Here is a 24,378-nt window from a genome sequence, read left to right as displayed (position 1 = left end):
AGGTTTTGGAATTGTCATAACCATAATGGGATATGACCCACCACATCCCTGTGCAAAGACTATGTGCCTGACCACCTCCTAGTGGGATCACTTTCTTTTCTGGTCTTGTTGTGACCAGAAGCAAGATGACTGTCTGGGGTTACTTTTGTGATGGGGTTGAGTGTGAAACCTTGGATTTATTTTCAAGGCACTCTCAGTGAATTTTCTAGAGATTTGGAACCTTTGTTTTTGAGTTATGTACAACTGGTGGTGCAAAGTCTCCCAAAGTGAGGGACATTTGGTAGATACAATGTTAGGAGAAAGGGATGATCCCGCTAATAATGTGTGTATCTATTCAGCCACTCATCCAAGGAGTTTCTTCAGCATCCCTGAGAGCCTAGGTAGGGATAGGTGGAACGTCATCACAAAGGTTAGATAGGTGGGGAGGTAGATTCTTCAGAATCAAAACCAGCCCTCAATTTGTAATCGGTCACCATGTATCAGGGAGGCAGCGTGTGTTAGTGAATAGGAATCTAGTCTCCGAGTCAGGAAAACTAGAGTTCAGGTCTCACTTCTGATGCTTGAAACCTGGACAAATTACTCTCTTAGTGTCCCAAGCAACTCTCTATATGTTCTGGAATAGATGATGATGGTAGAGACAATGACCTTTTGGGGAGTTTCCCCCAATGAAATCATATGCCTTGTTCCCTCCCTTCCCCAAAAGAAACTGGGCCTGTGATTTCAATGGTACAAAGAACTGTCAGGTAAGGATACTCCCTCTACAGATTTAGGTCAGCACCTTCTCTCAATTTATAGTCATAGAGAATTGCTTTAAGTGCTGTGTTCAAGTGACTGCCCAGGATCCAAACAGCCAGTATGTGGCAGATAGAGGACTTGAACCCATGTCTCCCAGGCTTTTAGGCCAGTTCTCTCTCCAGTCTGCCAGCTCACTCCCCTACTCTGTCCCTTTCTTGACCCCCTTCCCCAGAAAAGCCTACCACTGTTCATTTGCACCCATTAATCTAAATTCCTCTCCAGGATTGTTGGTTTTTCCCACCCTGGGTATCTTCAATATCTCGTGAGTCTAAGCCACTCAGTGACAGTATCAGGACAACAGCCAAGGAGTATGACTTGAGAGAGTGCCATAAAGACCCATCTGCTCTGGAAGTATCTACCTTCGTGCCAGAAATCCACACCATTAGGGTGCCTCCTGTGGGTTAAAGCATCGAAGTTCTCTCAAATTGTACACTTTCACAAGCCATCGACAACTTTATCCTGCAAGCTTTTTCACTAGATGAACTTATTAGCAGGGCTCTGGGGTGACAGGATAGAGAAGAAATGTTTCAATAGGAAGGAACAGGGAGGAGATCAGGAACATAGCTTACCAGGGAAATCAGATTTGGGTTCAATACCACAGTGGGCCACAGAAGTGGGCTTGGGACATGGGTCACCACTATTTACATGATAAATATTTGTTGAATAGATGGTGCCCAAAGGGTTGGCAAGGTGAAAGATAGGGGAGGGGCAAAAAACCCACTAAACTTACATGTTTGCCTTTCTGTTTTTGTCAGTCCACAAAGAAGCATTTGAGTGCCCCAGGATGTGTGAGATGTAGTGGTGTGTGCCATGGCAGGCATAGTCCAGGCTAATTTCATGTTATTCTCCTCACATATTCCGATTTCTAGTGAAAATGGCTCACTTGGTGTCCCCTTTACATAGTGCTCCATGTGTGCATCTCTGTGCACACTCACTTTCCCTCCATGCCTGGAATGCTCTCCTTCTTCACCTCCAATTCTACCTCTTGGAGTTTCTGGCTCCCTTCAAGGCTCAGATCAAATGCTGCTCCTTCTGTGAGACCTTTCCTAATCCCTCCACCTAGGTATGAGTGTCTCGCTCCCCCCAAAAATCATTATTTTGTAGTTTTTTCTCTGTGTAGATGTTTTTTCTCCCCACTAGACTTTTTGAAGATAGGGACTAATTTTTCTTTCATTGTATTCACAGTGCCTAGCACCAAGTAGACACTTAATAAATGCTTATTCATTCTAATTTAATTGAAAAATTCATAATATACAGTCCTTTCCCTCAAGTGACCTACTTCTCCATTGTATCCTCAATTGTGTCAAGTCTGGTACCATGTACACAGTGGAGAAAAAAATCCATGTCTCTGCAAAGCAGAGATCAGCACCAGCCTGCCCACCTTTCCTTGAGCCAACCGAAGCTGTCTTTACTCAAATGCTTCTGCAGTCAGGGCAAAAGGGAATCTTGTTCTTTCCAGTGTAGGATGTGTTTGCTCTTCAGAAGATGCATTTGCTAATGGTAGTCACCTCAGGGCAAAGCTTTTTTTTTCCCGTGGGGATTAATAACTGACTGAGGTTAATGGTCTGTTCCCTAAGCCAGCAGTTCCTCCAAGCCTGCCATTAATCCCCTGGAAATGCCCTCTGCTTCTGTTGTTGGAAACGGCTTACTGTCCTGACCCGTCCCTCCCTCCCCACACTTATTTTACATAACATGTTTTTGCAAGCGTGAGGGGGGTAAAGAGGAGAAATGGGACCCAGGGCTGCATCTTAAATCATGATCTCACTGAATGCAAGGATGTAAGTGTGTGTGTGTGTGTGTGTGTGTGTGTGTGTGTGTGTGTGTGTGTGTGTATGTGCGCGCGCGCGTGTGTGTGTCAGCCACAAGAAGGGAGGGAAGAGGGTAGAAAAGGTGGGAGGAGGAGAGAGACTGAGAAGGAAGGGGGGTAGAGAGAAACACATATATAACAGAGACAGGGAAATGAGAGAGAGAGAGAGAGAGAGAGAGAGAGAGAGAGAGAGAGAGAGACAAGGAAGAGCTATGTGTGGATGAAGAGCATTAGATTCCTTCCCTGTGGCAACTGAGTTTATGTAACCAGCTTGTCTTCCAGGCAGATTGTTGTCGATTATATAACCTGAGCCAGGAGACTGGTTTGAAGACCTGTTGGAATCAGGGCTTCCTCTTGGCACATGAGACAATGGGAGAAGGGGATTCTTTGCTGGAGTCCCAAGTTGGGGTGGTGAATGTTGCATTTCAGTCTATATAGGACTGTATTTGGTGGGATCACCACCGTCCAGGGTTCTTAGTTGGAAAGTTCAAAAACTTTCAGAGACAAATGTTATTAGCCCACCCAAGGAGATCTCACTTGAGGTGATTGGAGGTGGGGAGGGGTTGACTCACTTTAACCAAACTCACAAGAGACTGAATCATAAACAACAGGGCCAGTTCACTAGTTTACAATGGGAGCACCATCTGGCCCAAGACCCAAGATGCTGAACAGAACTTTGCCAAAATACAGAGGAGAAGGTTCTTTGTGAGCACAGAATTAGAGCAAAGGGAATTCAGTTTCAGGAAGCAAGTGTGTTGCTCTTGCTTTGATACAACTATTACTATCAAACCAGATTTTTGTTTTTATTGTTGTTCTTCAATCACATCTGACTCTTCATGACCCCAGATACTGGAGTGCTTTGCTATTTCCTTCTCCAACTCATTTTTACAGGTGAGGAAACTGAGGTGAACTTGCCCAGGGTCATACAGCTAGTCACTGTCTGAGGCCATATTTGAACTCAGGTCCACCTGACTCCAGATGGGGTATACTATCCACTGTGCCACTTAGCTGCCCCATCAGACCTGATCAACTGCCCCTCAATTTATCCTGGGGAGTTTTCTACCTAAAGAACCCAGAATGGAAGCCTAGAATAGTTACCCTCTTCCTTTGATATGACTAGAGAAACACTACTAATTTGTCTTCCCTAGTTCTCCTTTTTCAGTATTCCGTAATAGTTGCCAAAAGCTCCTGTCATTCCATCACCTGCCTAATGACATATTACATTTTTTTCCTGATTGCAGTTTATATTATGCTAGCTACATTTAGCATAGCTGTTCCTTGATAACACAGGTAGTACACTGTGTGTGTTTTTTAGGACTTGGCTGTCTTCTTCTTTTCCTGTACTCTGACTCTTCACTGGAGTGCAGGGAATATATCTTTATTTGGGGACCTGTATCCTTCTATTCACTGACTGTCAGTGGGAGCAGATGGAATAACGTTATATGAATAATACAGTGAACTAGAAATATTGATGGAAAGAGATAAATTCCGTCTCTGTTTGGTGAATATGATAGAGGAAAGAACATAGAAATAACCCATTGCAGAAATACACCATGTGAAGGAGGCCTGGGAGAGGGATGGCATTTGGTGGAGAACATTGGGATAAGTATTAGTGGAGAAGGAAATATAAGCTCTGTCATGATGAGAGTATATTATAGACAACCTCACCAGAAGATAGAAATAGATAATGAGTTCTGGAAGTAGATCATCATATTGGCATGCAGGCTAGATATGATAGTAACAGGGAAATTTTACTATCTGTATATCTTCTAGAGGTCCCTCTGTGCTAACATATGAGCAGCCAAGATTTTTTTACTCATATCACAAATACTCTCATCCTTCTCAACGTGGAAAAAGTGATATAAGGAAATGTTATTCTGGATCTGATTCTGGTCATTAAGGAAGAACTAGTTGTTGAAGTAGAAATAATAAAAATCATGGAAGGCTGTGACTATATCATTTTAGAAATTTGAAAGATAAGGAGGAAAGTGCCAGATATAGTCTGAAATATATTACTGTCATTTTATTTTACCCCAGTTGTCTCTCAAAGGAGAATGATCAATATGTAGACTGAAAGGTATAGGACACAAATTAATAAGGAATTGGAATCCAAAATAAATGAGGATGTGGAAAGAAGCTTCAGTGAGTTTAAGTCAATTGACCTGAATCAACTACATCATAGGATACTGACGTAACTTACCAGTGGGATTGCTGAACAAACTATTGTTGGTGATCTCTGAAAATGGAGAATAAGAAAAGGGGCACGGAACTGGAGATGAATGATTTTTTACTTTATTTTCAAAATGGAAAGATGGATCTTGAAGATGCAAAGTTACACAATGAATTATTAAAGGAATAATTTGTAAGCACTTAGGAAGAGAAATACTGATTTCTATGAGCTAGCATATGTTCAATAAGAACTCATGCTGGAGCAACTTTGTTTGTTCATCTATTCACTCATTCATTTACTTAGCCAGAGTTATTAAATTGATAACTGCACTAATTCAGTAGAATGTAAGCTTCTCCAGGACAGAAACTTTTGTTTTGTCTTTGTCCCTGTCACCAATGCTTAAGGAGGTGCCTTGCACATAGTGGGTGCTTAATAAATATTTCGGGCAGCCAGTTGGCACAGTACCAGACTTGGAGTCAGGAAGACTCATCTGCCTTCAGATATTTACTAGCTGTGTGACCCTGGACAAGTCACTTCACTGTGTTTGCCTTAGTTTCCTCATCTGTAAAATGAGGTGGAGAAGGAGCAAAGCACTTCAGTATCTATGCCAAGAAAATCCCAAATGGGATCACGAAAAATAATCAGATATGACTGAAATGACTGGACAACAACAAGAAATGTTTGATGAGTTGAATTGAATAGGCTGATGTGGAATGAAATAGACATAATATATATTGACCGAGACCATTGTTAAAGTATCTCATATGCTATCCTTTTGGACACATTGGAAAAATATGTTGGACGTTATTCTAGTTAGAGGGAGACAGAACTGATTCAATGACTGAATCTAAACAGTGCTGACTAATGGATCAGGGTCAACCTGAAGGAAATCTCACAAGGTTTGGTCCTTGGCCCTGTTTTATTCAACATTTACATCATTGATTTGGATAAAGACTTAGATTTCATGTTTATCAAATTAGTGGCTGACACAAAGCTGAGAGAGATAACTAACACAGGATGACAGAATCAAAATCCAAACAAATATTGAGAGGTTAGAATGGTGAGCTTGGATATAAGAAGATGAAATCTAATTGAGATAACCATACTATATTGGATCCAACAGAAGCAGTTTTATTTGTTTCATTGTACAGGGAAGCATGGCTAGACTGTAGTCCTTATGGGGGAAAAAAGGCCTAAAATACCCCTGTTTTAATGGATTGAAGGTTTAATGTGCCATTGGGTTATTAGCTTAACCATGTGATATGGAAGACAAAAAAAGCATGGTATTTTTCACTTTCTTTCATTCTTTTTCTTTTATTTGTATCTTCTTGTACAAAATAACTAATGTGGAAATGTTTAACAGATTAAAAAAAGAATAAAAATGCCTAAAAACAAAAAAGATGATAGTCCTGCAATACTTTTCCTTGGTCAGAACACATCTACACTATGATATTTAGTTAAGAGAACCATATTTGAGGAGACACATGGGCAGTTGGAGCATATCCAAAGGACAGGGAATAAAAGAGGATTTAAACCATACCATAAGAGGATAGCTTGAAAGAACTACTTAGACTGAAAAAGTGAATACTTGGGGGACAGAGGGGAACACAGTAGCTGTCTTCAAGTATTTGAAGTACGTTCATGTGCAAGAAAGATGAAATTTGTCCTACTTGGCTTCTTAGGGCAGAACCAAAGTTGCCAAGAGAGAGTTTTCAGCTTGTTATAAGAAAAAAGTTCCTAACAATTAGAGCTGGCCAAAAGTGCGGTGTAGTTAGTTCTTGGTGTGAGAACTCACTGGGGTTGTTATTTAGGGGATTCCTGCCTGATTGTGCTTGAACTAGCCCAAAGTCCTTTCAAGCTCTGAGATTCTGTACATATAACTGGTATTCTTTGACTAGTTATCTGTCTTCTGTTCTACTCTTGATACCACAGTAGAAAATGAGCTCAGTATTGGGGGCAAGTAGTTGAGCTCAATATTAACTTGTTCTCATCCTGAAGAGGGATTCAATCTCAAGTTTTCCTTACTACAGGAAGCTATGCCTATGTCATTTGAAGCTGAGTAGTGTTGACCAATAGCCACTGACCCCAAAGATTTGGCTTCTTCCAGTACCGCCTTTCTTGTTTTAACCATTAACTGATTCCACTGCACTTCATGAATGTGTTCACTTGTATGTGATAAAAATTACTATTAAACATTATTTCAGGTGTTTTCCCTTTCTCTCCAGTTAAACTCTAAGCAACTTGAAGGCTCTTCCTCTATCTTCAAAGGTCTGATCATGTCACTCACTTGCTCAGAATCCTTTAGGGGCTCACTATTGCCTCTAGAGTAATTAGAGTCTTCTGTTTAGCATTTAAAGCCCTCCATAGTCTGGCCCCAATCTGGCTTTCAAGACAAGTCACATTGCTCTCCTTAATTCATTCAGCATCCTGCCAGAAAGGTTTCCTTGCTGTTTTTTGTACAGGACATCTCACCTCTACTTATTGCCCAAGCCCTCCTGAAATGCTGTTCCCCCCTCAGTTGCCTACCTTCCTCCAATCCTCAGCTCCTTTCAAGGACCAAGTCAAGTGCTTTGGCTAGTAGAAAGCTGAGTCCTTGTTTGTTACCCTACCACTACACAGAAATTGCTTTATATTTGCTTCCTATAGCTTTGACATATTTATCTGTTTTTGTGGTGTTCTTCCTTATCCCCTCCCCCCACTAGAATATAAGCTTGATGGGAGAGGCTGTTTTCATGTTTGTCTTTGCATGCTCATCCCCTAGCCTAATTCCTGGTACCTAATAGGTGTTTAATGAGTGCTTGTCTAATTGAATTCAATTGATCTGAAAATGAAAAGGTTGGGATGGAGTAGAGGTTCTTAAAATTTTGGTCTCAGGACCCCCTTACACTCAAAAAATTATTGAGAACCTAAGCTCAGAGAGCTTTTGCTGACTTTGGTCACATTTATTGATATTTCCTATATTAGAAATTAAAATGTCTTAGTATTACTATGAAAATAATTTTGAACTAGAGGAATATATTGTCAATCAGTCTCAAGGACCCTGGGGGTTCCCACACCAAATTTTGAGAACTGTGAACGAGATGATCTCTGAGGTCAGAGTCTCTTCCAGTTCTAAAATTATATGAATCGGTTCTTTTATCCTTTGCCCAGGAATGCCCAGTCCCCAACCTCTCCCAGCCCCAAATTTCGATATTAAAGACCACGAGAAATAAGGTCAAAGAGGAGGTAGGATGGTACAATGGGAAGAGCAATGGATTTGGAGTGGAAAGAGTTAGGTTCACATATCAGCTTTGCAATTTATTAGCTGTATGGTTCGGGCAAGAAAATTAGAAAGGAAATAAGTATTTATTAAGCACCTTCTATGTGTCTGTCAGGCATTGTGCTATATACTTTATAAATATTATCTCATTTTGTTCTTACAGCCACCCTGGGAGATAGATGCTATTATGATTCCTGTTTTACATTTGAGAAACAGGAGACAGACAGAGGTGAAGTGACTTGCGCAGAGTCACACAGCTAGTCAGGTTCTAAGGTAGGATTTTACCTAAGCCTTCCTGGCTAACAACAGCTCAGTACTGTGTTTAAATCTCTTAACCTCACCAGGCTTCAGGTTCCTCATATGTCAAATGATGTGGTTGGATTTGATGACCTCCAAGTATCAAATGCGAGGTGTGGACTAGTTGACCTCTAAAGTCTTAGAATGTATAGCCAGCAGGGACCTTAGAGGCTGTCTTATCCAATTCCTGTATTTTATAGATGTGAATGAATGTTGTGATTGGATTTGATGACTTTCCATCTCCATATCTGTGATCCTATGACCTAGCATGGTGCTGGGTATTTTGTAGAAATTAATGAACTGAGACAAAGGTTTTTCTTTCAGTCCTGTAATAATTTAAGAGAATATAAACACCTTTCCCTTTCTTGTGTAGTGCTGTGGGAGGTAGACCGAGATCTTTGCTGCCTCTTTCGGTAGATTGTATCATTCTTTTCCTCATTATCATCTCTACCTCTTCTGCCTTTCTTCTCTGTACTTAGCCAGATGGTAGTGTCCCCATTTTTACATTTAAACATTTTTAACCCCAGTACCTATTTGCCCACTGACAAAAGAAGAGCAGCCTGGCAAAGAGGGGAGAGAGTTATTCCTCTGATTCCAGGGTAAGAGGTATATATAGACAGATACACCGAAATACAGTAGAGCGCTTTTCTCTCTCTCTCTCTCTCTCTCTCTCTCTCTCTCTCTCTCTCTCTCTCTCTCTCTCTCTCTCTCTCTCTCTCTCTCACATACACACACACACAGGCCAAGAACAAAGTTCTGACATTAAAATTCACTTTCTCTACCAATCAGATAATCTTAGTGCTGTCACCCTCAACTCACTCATACATCTTTACTTCTCATCTGTCTAGTTGTCTGTCTGTGCCACTTTCTTTGTTTTTGCTGCTGTATCTTTAAAGGAACAAGCTTGCCTGCCTATCCCAAGCTACTTTCCAACTTTGCCACCAGTGGCCCAAGTAGAGAAGACTAAGTAGAGAACATGGCCCTTGCCCTCACCATACTCCTGCTCCCTCTGCCCTCTGAACTCCCTTTTGCTTGTCTTAACTGTTCTTCCAGCAGTGATCTCTCTTGACAATGAGTTTCCCTGGGCAAATAGCTGGATTGATGGGCTTGGGGACAGTGCCTCAGTGGTGTTGAGTCTGTGTGAGCTACTGAAAAAGAAAGCCAAGGGACTGCAATGCAACTGCCTGGAACCAGGAAGCCTGTTTAATGAATGGGTCTTTGGGGGGGGCCACAGACCAGTCAGGAAAGTCCCTGTACTCACTCAACAATAATGAAGGCTAATTTAAATAAGGCATGCCGTGTCTTATTCGTTCCTTTTATTCCTGAAAAAATCTGTATAAAATCATTGAATCCTATTTAACCTGTGCATAGAGAATTTGCTATTTTAAGGGTCCCTACAGTATAAAAATCTGTCTCCCAAGGGGGAAAAAAAACTTTTTTGTAAAACCAATGAAGCACCCAACAATTTTTCCATTTTGTACATTCTTTGTCACCATGGTGTTTGCTTGAAGTGGGGATGACCAGGGGAAGTCATTTTGCCTGTCTGGGCTTCCATTTCGTCATCTATAAAATGAGAGGTGTGGACTAGTTGACCTCTAAAGTCATAGGATGTATACCCAGAAGGGACCTTAGAGGCCATCTAATCTAATCCCCTCATTTTAAAGAGGTGGAGACTGAGGCCCAGGGATGTTAAGACTAGTCAGCTAGAAAATGTCATAGACAGAGTGCTGGACTCAGTCAGGGAGACTAGGGTTCAAATCCTGCCTTCAGACACTTAACATCTGACTTTATGTAAGTCACTTGACCTCTTTTGTCTTAGTTTCTTTAACTGTAAAATGGAAATAATAATATTAATAAAAACATTTACCTTACAGGGTTGTCGTTAAGATTGAGATAATATATGCAAAGGTTTTTTGTTGTTGTTGTTGCAAACTTTAAAGTGTTACATAAATTCTAGCTGTTATTAGCTATTAAAGTAAAGGTGGTAAGGTAGTCATATCAAAGGACAGAGATAAACTTGGGTCTTTGACTCCCCAGCCAGGACTTTCCACTGTGTCATACTGTTCCTGGTGCTAATATCCTGTGTACGTGGTTGTACCGTGCTATTATTCCCCTTCATACGTTGGTACTTAACCATCCCACTCCATTCTTAGGCCATAACTGCATCCAAAAAGCAGTGCAAACCATTCTGTTTTCTTATTTCACTAGTGGAAATGTCATATAACCCATCCTACTCTCTTTTTGTGGGGAGGCAATGGGGGTTGATTGACTTGTCCAGGGTCACATAGCTAGTAAGTGTCTGAAGCCAGATTTGAATTCAGGTCCTCCTGACTCTATGGCTGGTGCTCTATCCACTTCGCCACCTACCTGCTCACCATTCTGCCTTTTTGTTCTAACTTCAGGTCCTATTTTAAATTCAGTGCTAGACCTGAGCCCCTTTGACCTTGTACAGTTTAGTCAGACTGAATCATTCCCAGATCCATTAGTGTGGTGGGTGTAAAGGCCAGGATTGTATGAGAAATTCAGGATTTCATCAGCCTCATGTCATGCCCTGGCCTCCCAGGGCACACAGCTTCAAACCAAAGTGCAAAATAATGTGAAATCTTACCATTCCACTCCCAAAATGCCCACTGGGGCTCTTAGACTTCACTGTTCTTTCCTACTCTGAGTATGGCCTCCTCCATGCAGAAGTCAGCTCAAGTTCTATTAGGTACCCAAGGAAGCTGAAAAACTTCCCATGGTCCTCCAGCATAGATTGGGTCCTAGTAAGGAACCAGAGGGAGGTCCTGGGACTGTGACATTAACCTTCTCTCCCCCTCCATCCTCATTCTCCTGTCTTTTTGTGTGTGTGTGTGTATGTGTGTGTGTGCGCGCGGGCATGCTTAACCAGGGTACAGATAAGAAAAGGATGTGAAAGAGATCAGGGGCTAGGTTGACTGGAGTTAGAACATCCAGTAGGTTAAGAGGTGATTTCCCAAGTCCTGGGTGGGCTTTCTCACCATCCAAGTATCATAAGGAAGAACTAAAGCTTGGGCAGGCAGCCCATTGCAATGTGGGGACAAAGTGTAGTTTCCTGCCCATTGTCTGCTTAGGGCACACCCAGGTTGTTCCTGAAGTGAATGGACTTGGAGGAGATCTAGGGGTAGGAAGGGGGGTGCCATTAGGGAGGGCCAGGAGCTGAGGGAGGAAGAACAGGACGAAGATTTGGTGTTTTTCCACTTTTTTCCTCTTTTTTTTCCATAAAGGAAAACAAATAATATCCTTTCAAGACAATTATACAGACCACACCGCCAGGAGCCCCAGGGGCCCATTGTGGTTGCCCCAAAGTCAACTATACACACATTGTTGACCATATTGTTGGAGCAAGGCTGTGCACATAGGTTTTCCAAGAATAATTATAAGTTGTTATTCTCTTATGTGGAATCATCAGAGTCCAAGCTCAGTATTGATAACATTATGATTCCTTTGCTCTGTTGGTTCATTAATGGGTTATAGAATCTAAGGCTGGGTAGAACTTTAGAAACCATCTCATTCAGCTCCCTCATTTTACAGTAGAGGAAATTGAGGCCTAGGAAGTTTCTGTGATTTGCCCAAGATCACGCAAATAGTCATTGTCCAAGGTAGGATTTGAACCCAAGTCCAGTTTTTCCATGGCGCCATGTTATTTTATTTATAGTCCACTGGGAAAATCCACAAGAGATTGGGTCAGCTGATTCTGACATTCAGTTCTGCCTCCACATTCTCCTCCCTTTAGTACCATAAGCTAAGTTCTAGAAAGGCGAGTAACCTTCCTTTCTGAAGACATAGAGGATTGGGATAGAAGAGCAGGGAGATATCTGCCAGATGCCCCAGTGTAGATCTGCTGCAAATACACCAGTCCTTACAGTTTTTCATTTGCAAACGTTAGGAGACAATATATCTTCCTTGGTTGTTGACTCTACTGCTTAGCATAGGGTGTCTTCAGATCACACTCTTGGACATAAATCTAAGGACAGTAAGCTGAGGTCAATTCCCACAACTGACTACCAACCTAATCAAGTGCAGCTAGTCAGGATCCAGCTCCAGAGACCTTCAGAGGAACTCTGATGTTCTTGAGAATACCCACGTACCTCACACACGCACACACATACACACACATACAGTGTATATACACAATAGATATAAACTAATTTGAGAGAGAATTCACTAAGATCTGAGAAAATCACAAAAAGTTTTGCATATAAAGTTGAGCTCTGCAGGAAGCTAGGGATTCTGAGAGGAAAAGGTGAGAGAGAATGGGGGGAAGCCAATGCTAAAGGAGATGGGAAATGGAGTGCCACACATGAGAAACTGTAAGAAGTCCAGTTTGACTAGATTATAGTGTACATGACTGGGAGTTACGTGTAATAAGTCTACAAAGGTAAAAGAGATCTAAGGTGTGAAGGGCTTTAGATGCCAAACAGGGCTTTTGTTTTAATCCTAAAAGTAATAGGGAGCCATTAGAATTTATTGAGTGTAACATGGATAGACCTAAGCTTTAGAAACATCACTTTGTTAATTGTGAAGGATGAGTTGGAATGAGGAGAGACTTGAGTCAGGGAGACCAATTAGGAGACTATTATAATAGTCCAGACAACATGTGATAAGGGCCTGAGCTAGGTTGATGAGGAGTAAATGGAGAGAAGGGGGTGGGTGTAGGACATGTTTTGGAGTTAAACATGACAAGATTTGACAACTGATTGAGTATGTGGGATATATGAGAGTCAAGGATGAATGCTGAAGTTTCAACCATGAGCCCAGAATAGAGCAAGCAGGCGGGGATAGATTCAGTTACAGCTGCCCAGAGGCTAGGTGGGACATGACAGTTCCAGTGTGATATCAGTAAAATGGGTTGTGGAAATGGGGAAAGGAGAGTTTGGAGGTGACTTCTAAAGTCTCTTCTAGTGCTAAACTTCTTTGATTCTCTAAGACCCTGAGGTTCTATGATCAGAGTGGTCATTCCCCAGAGGGAACATTAGAGATCATTCCATTTAATAGATGAGGATACATAGGCTTAAGGAAAAGAGACTTACCCACCATCATAAATTTAAACTAAACTTTCTGATTCCATCCATGAGACCTGTACAACTTCTGCCCCCATATGGAACATACAAACATAGCAGATCTCTCTCCTGAGGTCCCAAAATCAAATGTCTTATTACCATCTGACTTGAGCGAAGGGAAATGAATTCAGGAGGGTGAATAAGTCAGTGTGGTCTGAGTGTCCAGGACTATTTTATTTCCAATTCATTAATGAATTTATGAAGCACCTACCAGATGCAAGGTGCAGGGGAATGTAAGGACAGAAAGGAAACCATTACAGCTCTCACACAGCTTGCTTACTGTTGGGGGAATGCAACACACATACATACAACACACAGACGTAGTGGGAAGTGAGCAGGGAAAGACCGCCAGCAGCTGGGGGAATTAGGGAGGGTTTCATGGGCAATGTGGCCCTGGTTATTTCCTTAGTTTCTATGCCCTTCCCTGTCTCAAATTAGATGAATCCTCCTCTGCTTTCAGAAACTCCTGCTCTGATCAGTGATCACCAGCAGCCAGTGCCCCCAAGCAAATTCAAATTGAAAATATTCATTGAACCCTCCATCCTACCCATGCAGTATACTCATTGAGGTGGGGATACAGAGAAAGTGTGGGGCAAGATTCCTGCCTTTAAGATTCTTACTGTCTAACTGGAACATCAAGCTAATATAGCTAAAATAGCTAAAAGATTATATAGGACAACATATGTGGGTAGCAGGCAATGTTGTGGAGTTCTGAAAAGGGAAATGGTCAGTGTGTCCATTTCCTCCAGTGAGTAATCTGGAAAGTCTTTGTGGAAAAGGTCAGACTTGAACTGTGCTTGGAAGAATGGGCAGGATTCAGTTAAGAGAAGAAGGGGAAGACTTTCAAGATAAGTTTATACAAAATGTACCCTAGAGATTTGCTCCTCAGCCCTAGAGCCTGGAAGTTGCTCTAAGGCTGGGGATGAAGAAAGGTAGAAAACGCATTGATTTAAGCATTTGAGAAAATATAGGTCAAAATGATATGACTTTGAGAAGACCTAAGACTATAAATTGGAGGCTGATCCCAACTGGGCTTCCAAAGGTCATCTCAGGATGATTTGTGCCCAAACCATATCTTTCTCCTAATGTTACCTTACATGGGGGCTACAAATCAAGGAACACCATGGTCTTAGAAGACTCATAACTACAGGTGCTCCCAAGGGAATAGAAAACTGTGGCGTATGAGAGTAAGTAGGCTGTACTTTTTTACAAATAATGATACATGCATAAGCACAAAAGTTGGTATCAAATACATGTATGATTAAGAATGGAGGTGGTCCTATTATGTAATAAGGATAAAGTATAAAAGATAGCCAACTGTTGCATCGCTATCAAAGAAATATTAAAAGAATCAATGAAAGGGCCTCAAGATTTTGGTAGATACTCCCTAGAAAGTTTGCAGATGAGTTAGTGAATAAGCAAGTGTTTATTAAATACCTATAATGTGCTAGACACCAATGTCACAAAGAAAGAAATGAGAGTCTCTGCTTTCAAGTGACCTGTGTTCTATTGAGGCAAACACCATGTACAACCATAATAGCTACAAAATGTATACAAAGATGTTGCCTCAGTCAGACTGACACCTAAAGATCTTAGCTTAAAAAGCCCAAGATCTCTCACGGCATCCTGTGCTGTCTTAAGTTGTCCTGATCTATATCTTGCCTCTGGACCCAGATGACTCTGGAGAAGAAGGTGAGGCTGGTGACTTTGCACAGCCCTGCCTCAATTTATTCCAATTCACTTTCATGTCATGGCATCACCTCCTTGATGGATTTCATGGTCCTCTTTCAGAACAAAGGACAAGCCATACATGTGTGTATGCATGTACCATTTCTATTTCTTTGTAGACTAAGGAATGAGGATATAAATATGGTAGTTTCTCTATTACTAAAGGCAGATCATTTTAGAAATGTGGTCAGATTTTCCCCTTACTCATTGTCATCCTGAGAGTTTCATCTAGGAATTATCTTGAGATATGATGGCTCAGTTGGTTCTCACTACAAATGTTTTTGTAGGGGAATATTTTATTTTTGTAGGGGATATTTTATTTTCACTTTTGCTTCTTTGCTGCTTTTTGAGTCAATACTGCTTATAATGTTCCTCCATTCTCGTAAGTAGTGTTTTCAAATATTAGTATTCTAAACTAGGTCTTGACCTTGGCTGCTGTCTCTCTGTTCTTGGCAAGAGGATCAAGTGTTTTCTGGCAAAGACAGTTTCTGGGCTCTTTTGGCCTCCTCATTGTGGCAACTATTTATCATTCATTAAACTTGTGCAGGAAATGACTGTAATCAAGATTAATATCTATCTTTTTCCTTTTCCTATTTTTTGGCATTTATGTCTTATTTGAATAGGTCAGATTGAAGCTGCTGCGATTGTTTTCACCTTTAGCCTTTTGTCTAATTTCATGTTTGTTTTAACTAGTTGATGCTGTGATTGCACACAAACTGTTGATTCTGATGTGACTCACAAATCAATAACCAGTCATTTTCTGTCCATTAAAATATAGTCAGTTTCATTTTTTTATAACTTTATCCAGTACTTGTCCATATCCACATCTAGAAAATATTCATAGTATAGAGACAAAAGATTTCAGAATAGTCTACAATTCCTTGTTCACTCTTATTTTTAAAACTTTAACCATGTTTTGCAAAAAAATTTAATTTGCCATCCTTCACAATGAAGTTACTGAGGATCAAAGTATATGTTGACTTAATTTGGAAGATCATGTAAAATTATTCATAAATTTTCTCTACCTTCTCCTCTAAGACCTAAGGTATTACTAGAGCCACCCACCTTGGAGTGAGGACATGAGTTCAAATCTGGCCTCAGACACTTGACACTTACTAACTGTGTGACCTTGGGCAAGTCATCCAACCCTAATTACCCTTCCTTCCTCCCTCCAAAAAGAAAGAGAAAGAGTACATGCAAGGAGCACCCAGGTGGTGGAGTGCATTAGAGCACCTGCTCTGGAGTCAGGAGAAATGAGTTCCAGTCTGGCCTCAGACACTTACTAGCTGCATGACGCAATCTGTCACCCAGCCCCAATTGTCTCTCTTCCCTTCCCTCCCAGAAAAAGAATAGAAGCAAACCTAGCCCTTCATTCCTGATCTTCACTGCATTTCTGAAACCCTCCACTTCTCTTTTGTGATTTCTTCTCCTTCTACAACTCACATCATTTTCCTGTTCCTCCCACCCATTGACATATTCTGTGATCTAACCTTTCATTATGGATGTCCTCAATTTGATTCTTTGGTTGATGAGCCTTCGTCCATTTTTTTTTCTGGAAAGACTTGGAGATCAATTAATATAAATTGTTCCTGAGTGGTTTTCTACCCTGCACCTGCGGAGGGCAAGGCCTGGGTTGATCCTTAATGAATGTGTTTTCCTGCTTGGTCAATCTTTCTTTCCCTTTGGAAGCACAGATTTTATGTGGTCTGGGTATCTTAGACTGTTCATCTCCATCTCTTATCATTCTCTTGTTAAAAATATTTTTTCCTCTCATTAAGGCTCCATCTTTCCTTCTGTATTTTCACCTGACACTAAAGTCATGGGTTTGTAGATTTGTGAATGTGTTCATCTATCTATAGGTCTGAAAGCCTCTCTCTACATCTCTGCCATCTTGTGTTTCCATGTCTGTGCCCTCCTCTGAAACTGTGTGTCTAGGGGCTTATTCTTGTAGTACTGTCAATTAGTTGGCTATTGGACCAAGAGCTCACATTTAGAGTAACTAATGCTTAAAGTAACTAATGCTTGTAATTCTTAGCAACTCTTATCCCTTTTAAAGGACCAAGGGCCATTTGAACTTTTTCCTTATTTTGTGGGTTGTCATGACAAAAAAATAAGTCATCACTTAGTATCCAACCTACTGATTAACAGTTTCTCCATCTTTACCCAGGTTGGGCCTGGAAAGCTGTCTGAGTCTGTCTCTAGGGTTGTATTAAAAGTCTTTCCAAAATGGTAGAACCTCCAGAGCTTACATTTAATTCACTAGGTTCCAAGAACCAAGAGTTACCTCCCTCCCACAGTGAAGTATTGGAGTAGGACATCTTCAGCAGCATCTCTTTCTTATCTTTCTCAGAGTGGTTAGATAGAAATGGTCCTGGGACAAGTCACTATGTTGCTATTATTCTTTTATAGTTAATGATCTAATGCAGGCATTCTTGTGTGCATAACCATTTTGTTCATGTCCAAAACACATATTGCTAAGTGTATTTCCATATAATTGATTTCCTTTGTAATCTTATGTATTTCATTTTATGTACCTAAAAACATTATTTTGAGAAGGGATCCACCCATGGGTTTCCTCAGGCTGCCAGTGGCGTTCTTACACTTAAGTCAGTAAGCATTTATTAATCATATTACCATGAGGCAAGCATGTGCTAAGTTCTGAAAATACTAGTACAAGCAGAAAGGACAATAGTCCTTAACCACAAAGACATTCTAATGGGAGAAGACAACATACAAAGGGAACCTAAAAGGTGTGTGGAGAAAAAGGAGAGGTATCCAGGAAGGGTCATAGTAGGGAAAGTCCAAAAGGTCAGGAAAGACTTTGAAGAGGAAAGAATACATGGCTGGCCTGGGGATTTTCTTTTAAATGAAGGTTCTGAAGAGACCACAGGGGCAAAGAGTATTTTTCGTGTGAGAAATCTAGGAGTGGAGTGAACTTTGAGAGTGAAAAGACTTTTGTGACATTGTAGAGAAAGTCTAGAGAGTCAGGAGTAGAGAACTGGACCTGTAAAAGAATGAAGACTTGGCTGGTCTGAGCATTTTCCTTAAAATGTAGGTTCTGGAAGGAATCAGCCAATTAGAAGAAGGGGCTACAGGGGCAAAGAATACTTTCATTGTGAGAGATCTGGGTGTGGGATGAGCTTCCAGGATAAGGAAGTTTTTGTGGCATTGTAGAGATTTTTTTTAATAGTTGGACAAAATTATTCGATGTGAGCTCTCTCCGTAAACTCGTGAGAAGAATTCTTGTTCTAAGACCAGTAGCAGGCAGGATGGTAAAAATATGTACCTCATCTTATTCCCACAGGACCCTGAACTCCTTTGTTAGATTTCCATATTTTGCAAGCTTTTGCATGTACCTTGAAATTATGCATATTTGATATAATGACATCTATTAAAATATTATTTTTAAGTTTTTATGGTTCAGTGTTATATCTGGGTGATTAAATACAATAGTTCAGCGATAGTGGTCTGGTTTTTTCAGTGTAGTTTATGGGTTGAATTCTTAGGATGTTTGAGGCCTGCAAATGAAGCAACTAGGTGGTGCAGTGTGCTGGGCGGAGTCAGGAAGATCTGGGTTCAGATCTAGCCCCAGACACTTACTAACAGTGTGACCTTGGGCAAGTCACTTCACCTCTGTTTGCCTTAATCCACTAGAGAAGGAAATGCTAAACCACTCCAGTATCATTGCCCAAAAAACAAGAACAAAGCTATGAACCTTATAGTCCATGGGGTCACAAAGAATCAGACACAACTAAACAACACTCCTATTGTAGAATGGCAATTTCTCACTTGGTCCACAAGAAATAGTGAACTTCTTATGTATAATTCTAGTCATCAGATCATATATTACTAGATGTTCCTCAAGTGCTAAATTTTTACAAATTTTGGCAGTGATATGTTGCATAGTTTATAAAGTTTCCTTGAATAATCTACAGTGATTACCTGGTCCATGCTTTTATTACTATTATGACTTAAATTATTATTGACCAGATTAGATAATACCTGAGGTTGTTATACAAATGCTAGTTATTACAGTGATTATTTATCAATCATAATAATTCACAGTTTTACCCATAGGGATTTTGATTTAGTACATGAGAGAGCTTCTCACTTTTAGAATTATTGATGACAACTTCTTTTCCCCCCAATACAGGGTTATCATCCAATGCCCCATGAAGCAGAGATTGCACATACTAAGAAATTATTCCGACGGAGAAGGAACGACCGGAGGTAGGAAAGACTGAGTGTTGAGTTTTCTTTCTCCTTTGTCAGCTTGCTTTCCTGTCATGATGCTGCCCAGGGTTTGTTGCTCCTGGTTGCTCAGCCTGCTATGATGGTGGAGTAGCAACAGTGGGAGTGATTGGGTCTTGAGGGGACATCCAGAGATAGAAGATACTTCTTTTTAATGACTTTTAAATTTTACATTGTTGTGGTCATTGTTGATGTAACATCCCCTCTTGAATACTCCCCAACTCAGCACTTACACTAAAGGGTTTGATCCTTCTGAAGGATGGCTGCTACTAGGTCCTGTGTGTCCAAGCTTCTAAAACTATACTTCACGAGGCTTTATCAATGTAGGTGTTTCTTATGAACAGTCAGCCAATGGAAACAATTAACTGAAAGCTATAGCAGTTACAAAAATGGCGTGGTAAGAATAGGAACTCCAAATTATTCCCCCCCCCCCCAAACCTAGAGCACATTCTCCCACAAAAATAAAGTTATCTAGAACACAACCTTAGAATACAGTGGTGGTAATGAGGCACATACATAAGGATATGTGTGGGCCAGTGCATATCTCTCTCTCTCTCTCTCTCTCTCTCTCTCTCTCTCTCTCTCACACACTCACACACACACTTGCACACACACACACATGCACACACACACAACCTTGGGCTCAGTATCTCTGGTAGGTGAGCCATTTAACTAGGATCCCAGTGTCTGCTTCTCTCTACAATTCACCTCTCAATGACCGGGGCCAGATCTTCTGTCAGAGGTCAAACCCCTTTAAGCTGCTTCTACCTCTCTGTATTCATGTGTCTGCTCCCCCATCTGTGTCTCAAATTCTCTAACCAACCCTTCAGCTGCTGAATGATACATCTTCTAGGCAAACAGCCCTGATGTTAGATTCCATCGCTGAAGGATAAGGGAGGAGAAAGTTCCTTCTCAGGGGCCAGGTTCTTCCTCCATTGCTGCTTCCTGATCTGGACTACCTCACGTTATTGGCAGGCTTAGCTAATATTGAAAGCTTTCAGGGGTGTATTGAGCCATTGGAAAAGGGAAAGTCATATCTTTGGGCCCTGCTTGTTTTATTCTTTGTCAATTCATAAAAATCCTCCCTGCCCCCCCCACACACATATTTGTCATTTCTTTGTGCATTTATTTTCTAAGAGATTTCTGAATATGTAATTGATATTTGGTATTGCTATGTGTTGAATTTCCTCCAGGGATAAGATGGCAGACAGCTCACAATTTTACTATAACTAAAGATTTTTCCTGAGGATTGAAGAGACTAACCTATTTATCCACTACGAAGAAAGTGGTTTCTCAGGACCTGAGAAATAGGAGCTCAGTGGCTGCCTGTCTTTGATAAGTCAGTGTGGTTTCTACCGAGTCACAGTGACTTCACACTGTGCACAGTCTTTTTTTTTTGGTCTACACATGTATTTTCACTGGTGTAGAATGAGAGAACTCTCCTCACCACTGCAGATTAGCATCTTTTCTTCAGTCTATTGTCCTAACAAGTTGCCTGGGGCAATAAGGTATTGGTTTTCTTGCCCAGTGTCACACAGCCAGTATGTGTCAGAGGCAGGACCCTGACTCTTCTGACTCTATCAGCTGTGACATGCTGCCTCTGAAGGGATCTCAGCATTCAATTCATAGGACTCTAAATACAAAGTACTGGGTAGCTCCTTCTCTCAGGACATACTGAGGCTCAGTCCTCTCTATCATATTAAAACAACTGGCCACGGCCTTTGTAAGAAGGTACATAATGGGAATTTATCTCAAGTCTGGAGAACTGGGATGTTAGAATATATGCAGAAGCCACAACAGTACTGCTTTAAAAAATCAGAATCCACTACTTTCCACTTGCAAATCTGTTTAAAAATGGAGGGAGGAGAGATGGGAGAAGTATGCAAATAGAATTCTGAAATATTGTGCCATTGCGCTGCTGACTGTACTGATAGTGTACCTTCCTGATACTCCAAAGCCTGATAGCAGTAAACCAGAACCGCACTAGCTAGAGAGAAGAGAAAATTGAGGGTTGAAATGAACTGAAGAACTTTGGTGTGAGCCCATTTAGTTCTCTATTTCCGATAGAGTAGAATCCTGGAATATTAGTAATGGAAAGGACCTTAGAAGTTGTCTAGCCAAGCCCTCTCATTTCACAGAAGAGGAAGTGGACCTAAAAAGAATGGGACTTATCCAAGGTCACACAGCGAGTCAGTGGCAAAGGTGAGACAAAAATCTCCCTAGTGTCTCTTTATTTTCTTGCTGCATAGGAAGACATAACACTGTAAGCTCTCAGACAGAGAGTTGCTCAGTTTCTCATTAGTTCTTTGCTGCTTTGGGTGGGGACTAGAGTGGGCACTATAGATTCTGCATTTTCAGAATAAAATTGTGCCCTTATCCAGTAAAGCATCCTGAGTTCTCTGAGCCCAAGTAGTCATGGGTCATTAGGTGGCAGCCGAAGGATAGCAACCCAGCCTGATTGTACCACCCTGTCCACAGAGGAGGGGCACTACCAGCCTGGTATCTAAAAAGCTATCATAATGTAGTGATTAATGGAAAGGAGGGTAACACATAGGTGTCAGTGTGAGATGGCTTGCAGTTACTACATTCTGCTTAGAGTCATCAGTCAGTCAATCTGCAAGATTTTATTAAGGGTCTACTGTGTGCTAAGCCTTGTGATGAGTGCTGGAAATACACACAATGAATGAAACAACCTCTAATCATTTTTAAATAATCATCCTAATGCTAATCAGGAGCTTCCATTTAATGGGAAAGATAACAGGGGCATAGATAACTGTGCAGAGAATAAATATAAAAAGAATAAATACAAATAAACAGAAAGTAGTTCAGTCTAAGATAGTAGGGGGTGGGACACTCGGAGAACACCAGCAGGAGAAATCAAGAAAGGCTTCCCGTAGAAGGTGGCACTTGACTTGCATCTTGAAGGAAGAGAGGGATTCACTGAGCCAGAGGAGAGGAAGGAGTGCATTCTAGGCATAGGGAGTAGCCAGTACAAAGGCACTTAAATGACCAGACAAGGTCATTTTGGTTGTATTGTAGAATGCAAGAAGCAAAGTGATGTAGAATGAGACAGAAAAGAGAGTTTGGAAGCAGGTTGTGAAGGGCTTTAAAAACTAAGCAGAGTAGTTTATATTTGATTCTAGAGACAAAAGGAAACCATTCTGGAGACTATTGCAAGGGCAGTAGGGGATGAGGGCCCAGACTAAGGTGATAGTTGTGTTAATGGAGGGAAGTGGCTGGGTGAAGAGAGCAGTGGCAATATTCATCAATTGATTGGATATGAAGAGTAAGACTAGATTAGGGAGTCTGAAATACTGCCTGGTAACCAGCTTGAAATAAGGAATTTTGAAAGAAGGGTGGATTTGGGGAGAAAGACATGGGGTTCTATTTTGGACATATTGAGCTGGAGATGACTCCAGGACATCTAGTTTGAAATGACCAAGAAGTAATGAAAGATTGAAGCTTAAGGCTACATAGGTCTAGGAGTTATCAACATAGAGATGACGATGAAGCCCATAGAAACAGATGAGGTCACTGAGAGAGTGGAGAGAAAGAAGAGGGGCCTTTGGACAAAACTTTAGGATATACCTTACAGTTGTTAAAGGGTGTGGTTTGAGCCATCAAATGACACTGAGAAAGAGCAGCTAGGAAAGTAAGGGAACAAACCAAGGAGGGGATAGTGTTGGAAAAGCCCAGATAAGGAGAATATCCAGGAGGAAAGAAATGTTAGGAATGTTAATGGTGTATGTGACAACTAGGTCAAGAAAGATGAGGACCAGAAAAAAAGACCGCAAGATTTAGCGAGAAGAAAATTATTGACAACTTTGGAAAGAGCAGTTTTACTCCAGTAATGACGTCAGAAGCAGACTGCCGAGGGCTGAGGAGTGAGTGGCATGGGATATTGCTGTATGAAGAGGACAGCTACAGCTTTTCTTAGAGTTTGGCTGAGAAAATACGAGCTGTAGGACAATAACTTGAGCAGATGGCAGGTCTAGTAAATATTTTTTAAGAATGGGGGAGATTTTGGCATATTTGAAGGCAGTGGGAAAGGAACCAGTAAATATGAGAAGTTGAAGATTAGCAAGAGAAAGGAAATGACTGAAATTGCAATCAGCCAAAGAAGGGAAGGAATACAATCAAGGGCACAGGAGGGGAAAAGGAGCGTGTAGGGAATAGTGTTGAGGAGTTTTGAGATAAGGAGAATGAGAGAAGAGGTTATGTGGACTCAGTCAAGGGACAGGGTTCTCAACTAAGAGAGGGGCGAGGAGGACAGGAGAAGCTGGAGTAGAGAAAAGGAAGTTTGGAAAAGCTTTTGTGAGGAGTGCAATAAGGAATCAATTAAGGAAGAGTAAAAGAATCATCTTGCTCCAGTGAGGGCCCAGTTGAAGCTGAGTAACATGAAATGTGTAATATAATGGTCAGTACAATTGTATGACTTTTTTCCAGTTCTCTTCAAAGTGTTCTGAACATATCTGGTCACTTCACTGTGAAAATAATGTAGGTGATATAAAAACAAAAAAAAATATATCAATACAGTTTTATTTAAAAAGCTAAAAAACAGATTTCTCTCAATCCAAAGGCATAGATCATATTTTACCACCCAAAGAATCTTCCAAGATTCCCTCTGAACCTAATAACATTTGAAGAGTTACTCTAAAATATTAGGTAGTCAATTTGTTGCCCTTCTGGATATTGGAGAGACTGTGGTTATGACCCAAATAACTTCCCAGTTCCTCATATTCGACTTTAGAATGCCATTATGTCTTTTAACCGAGCATATTTGCATTCCAACTTATTAATGACTTAGACTAACATGTAGATTAGCCTAAACTTAGTATAATAAACTTAGTATCCCTTGATACACACCACGTGGCTGTAGGGGGAGGTCACCCAGAAATGAGGGACTGCCAGGCTCAGGGGAATGATGAGCCAGTGAAAGCCTACACAGGAGGTCAGTTCCCCTAGGGATAAATACAAGGTGATTGCTTTT

The 24,378-nt window shown here is 41.0% G+C and overlaps 1 protein-coding gene across 18 annotated transcripts in view; it reads left to right on the top strand.

Moving 5' to 3' along the window:
- The window catches only part of CTIF (cap binding complex dependent translation initiation factor), a 490,358-nt gene that overhangs the window by 231,325 nt on the left and 234,655 nt on the right, over positions 1 to 24,378 (top strand). For all 18 annotated transcript variants that reach the window (XM_072605163.1, XM_072605153.1, XM_072605161.1 and 15 more), the window contains one exon: positions 19,291 to 19,367. In XM_072605163.1, the coding sequence (XP_072461264.1) occupies positions 19,291 to 19,367 (77 nt within the window). The remainder of the gene's footprint in view (positions 1 to 19,290; positions 19,368 to 24,378) is intronic.

The sequence above is a fragment of the Notamacropus eugenii genome, chromosome 4 (assembly GCF_028372415.1).
Source record: "Notamacropus eugenii isolate mMacEug1 chromosome 4, mMacEug1.pri_v2, whole genome shotgun sequence".
NCBI lineage: Eukaryota > Metazoa > Chordata > Mammalia > Diprotodontia > Macropodidae > Notamacropus > Notamacropus eugenii.
Note: the sequence above shows the minus strand (reverse complement) of the source record. Positions and strands in the feature narration are given on the sequence as shown.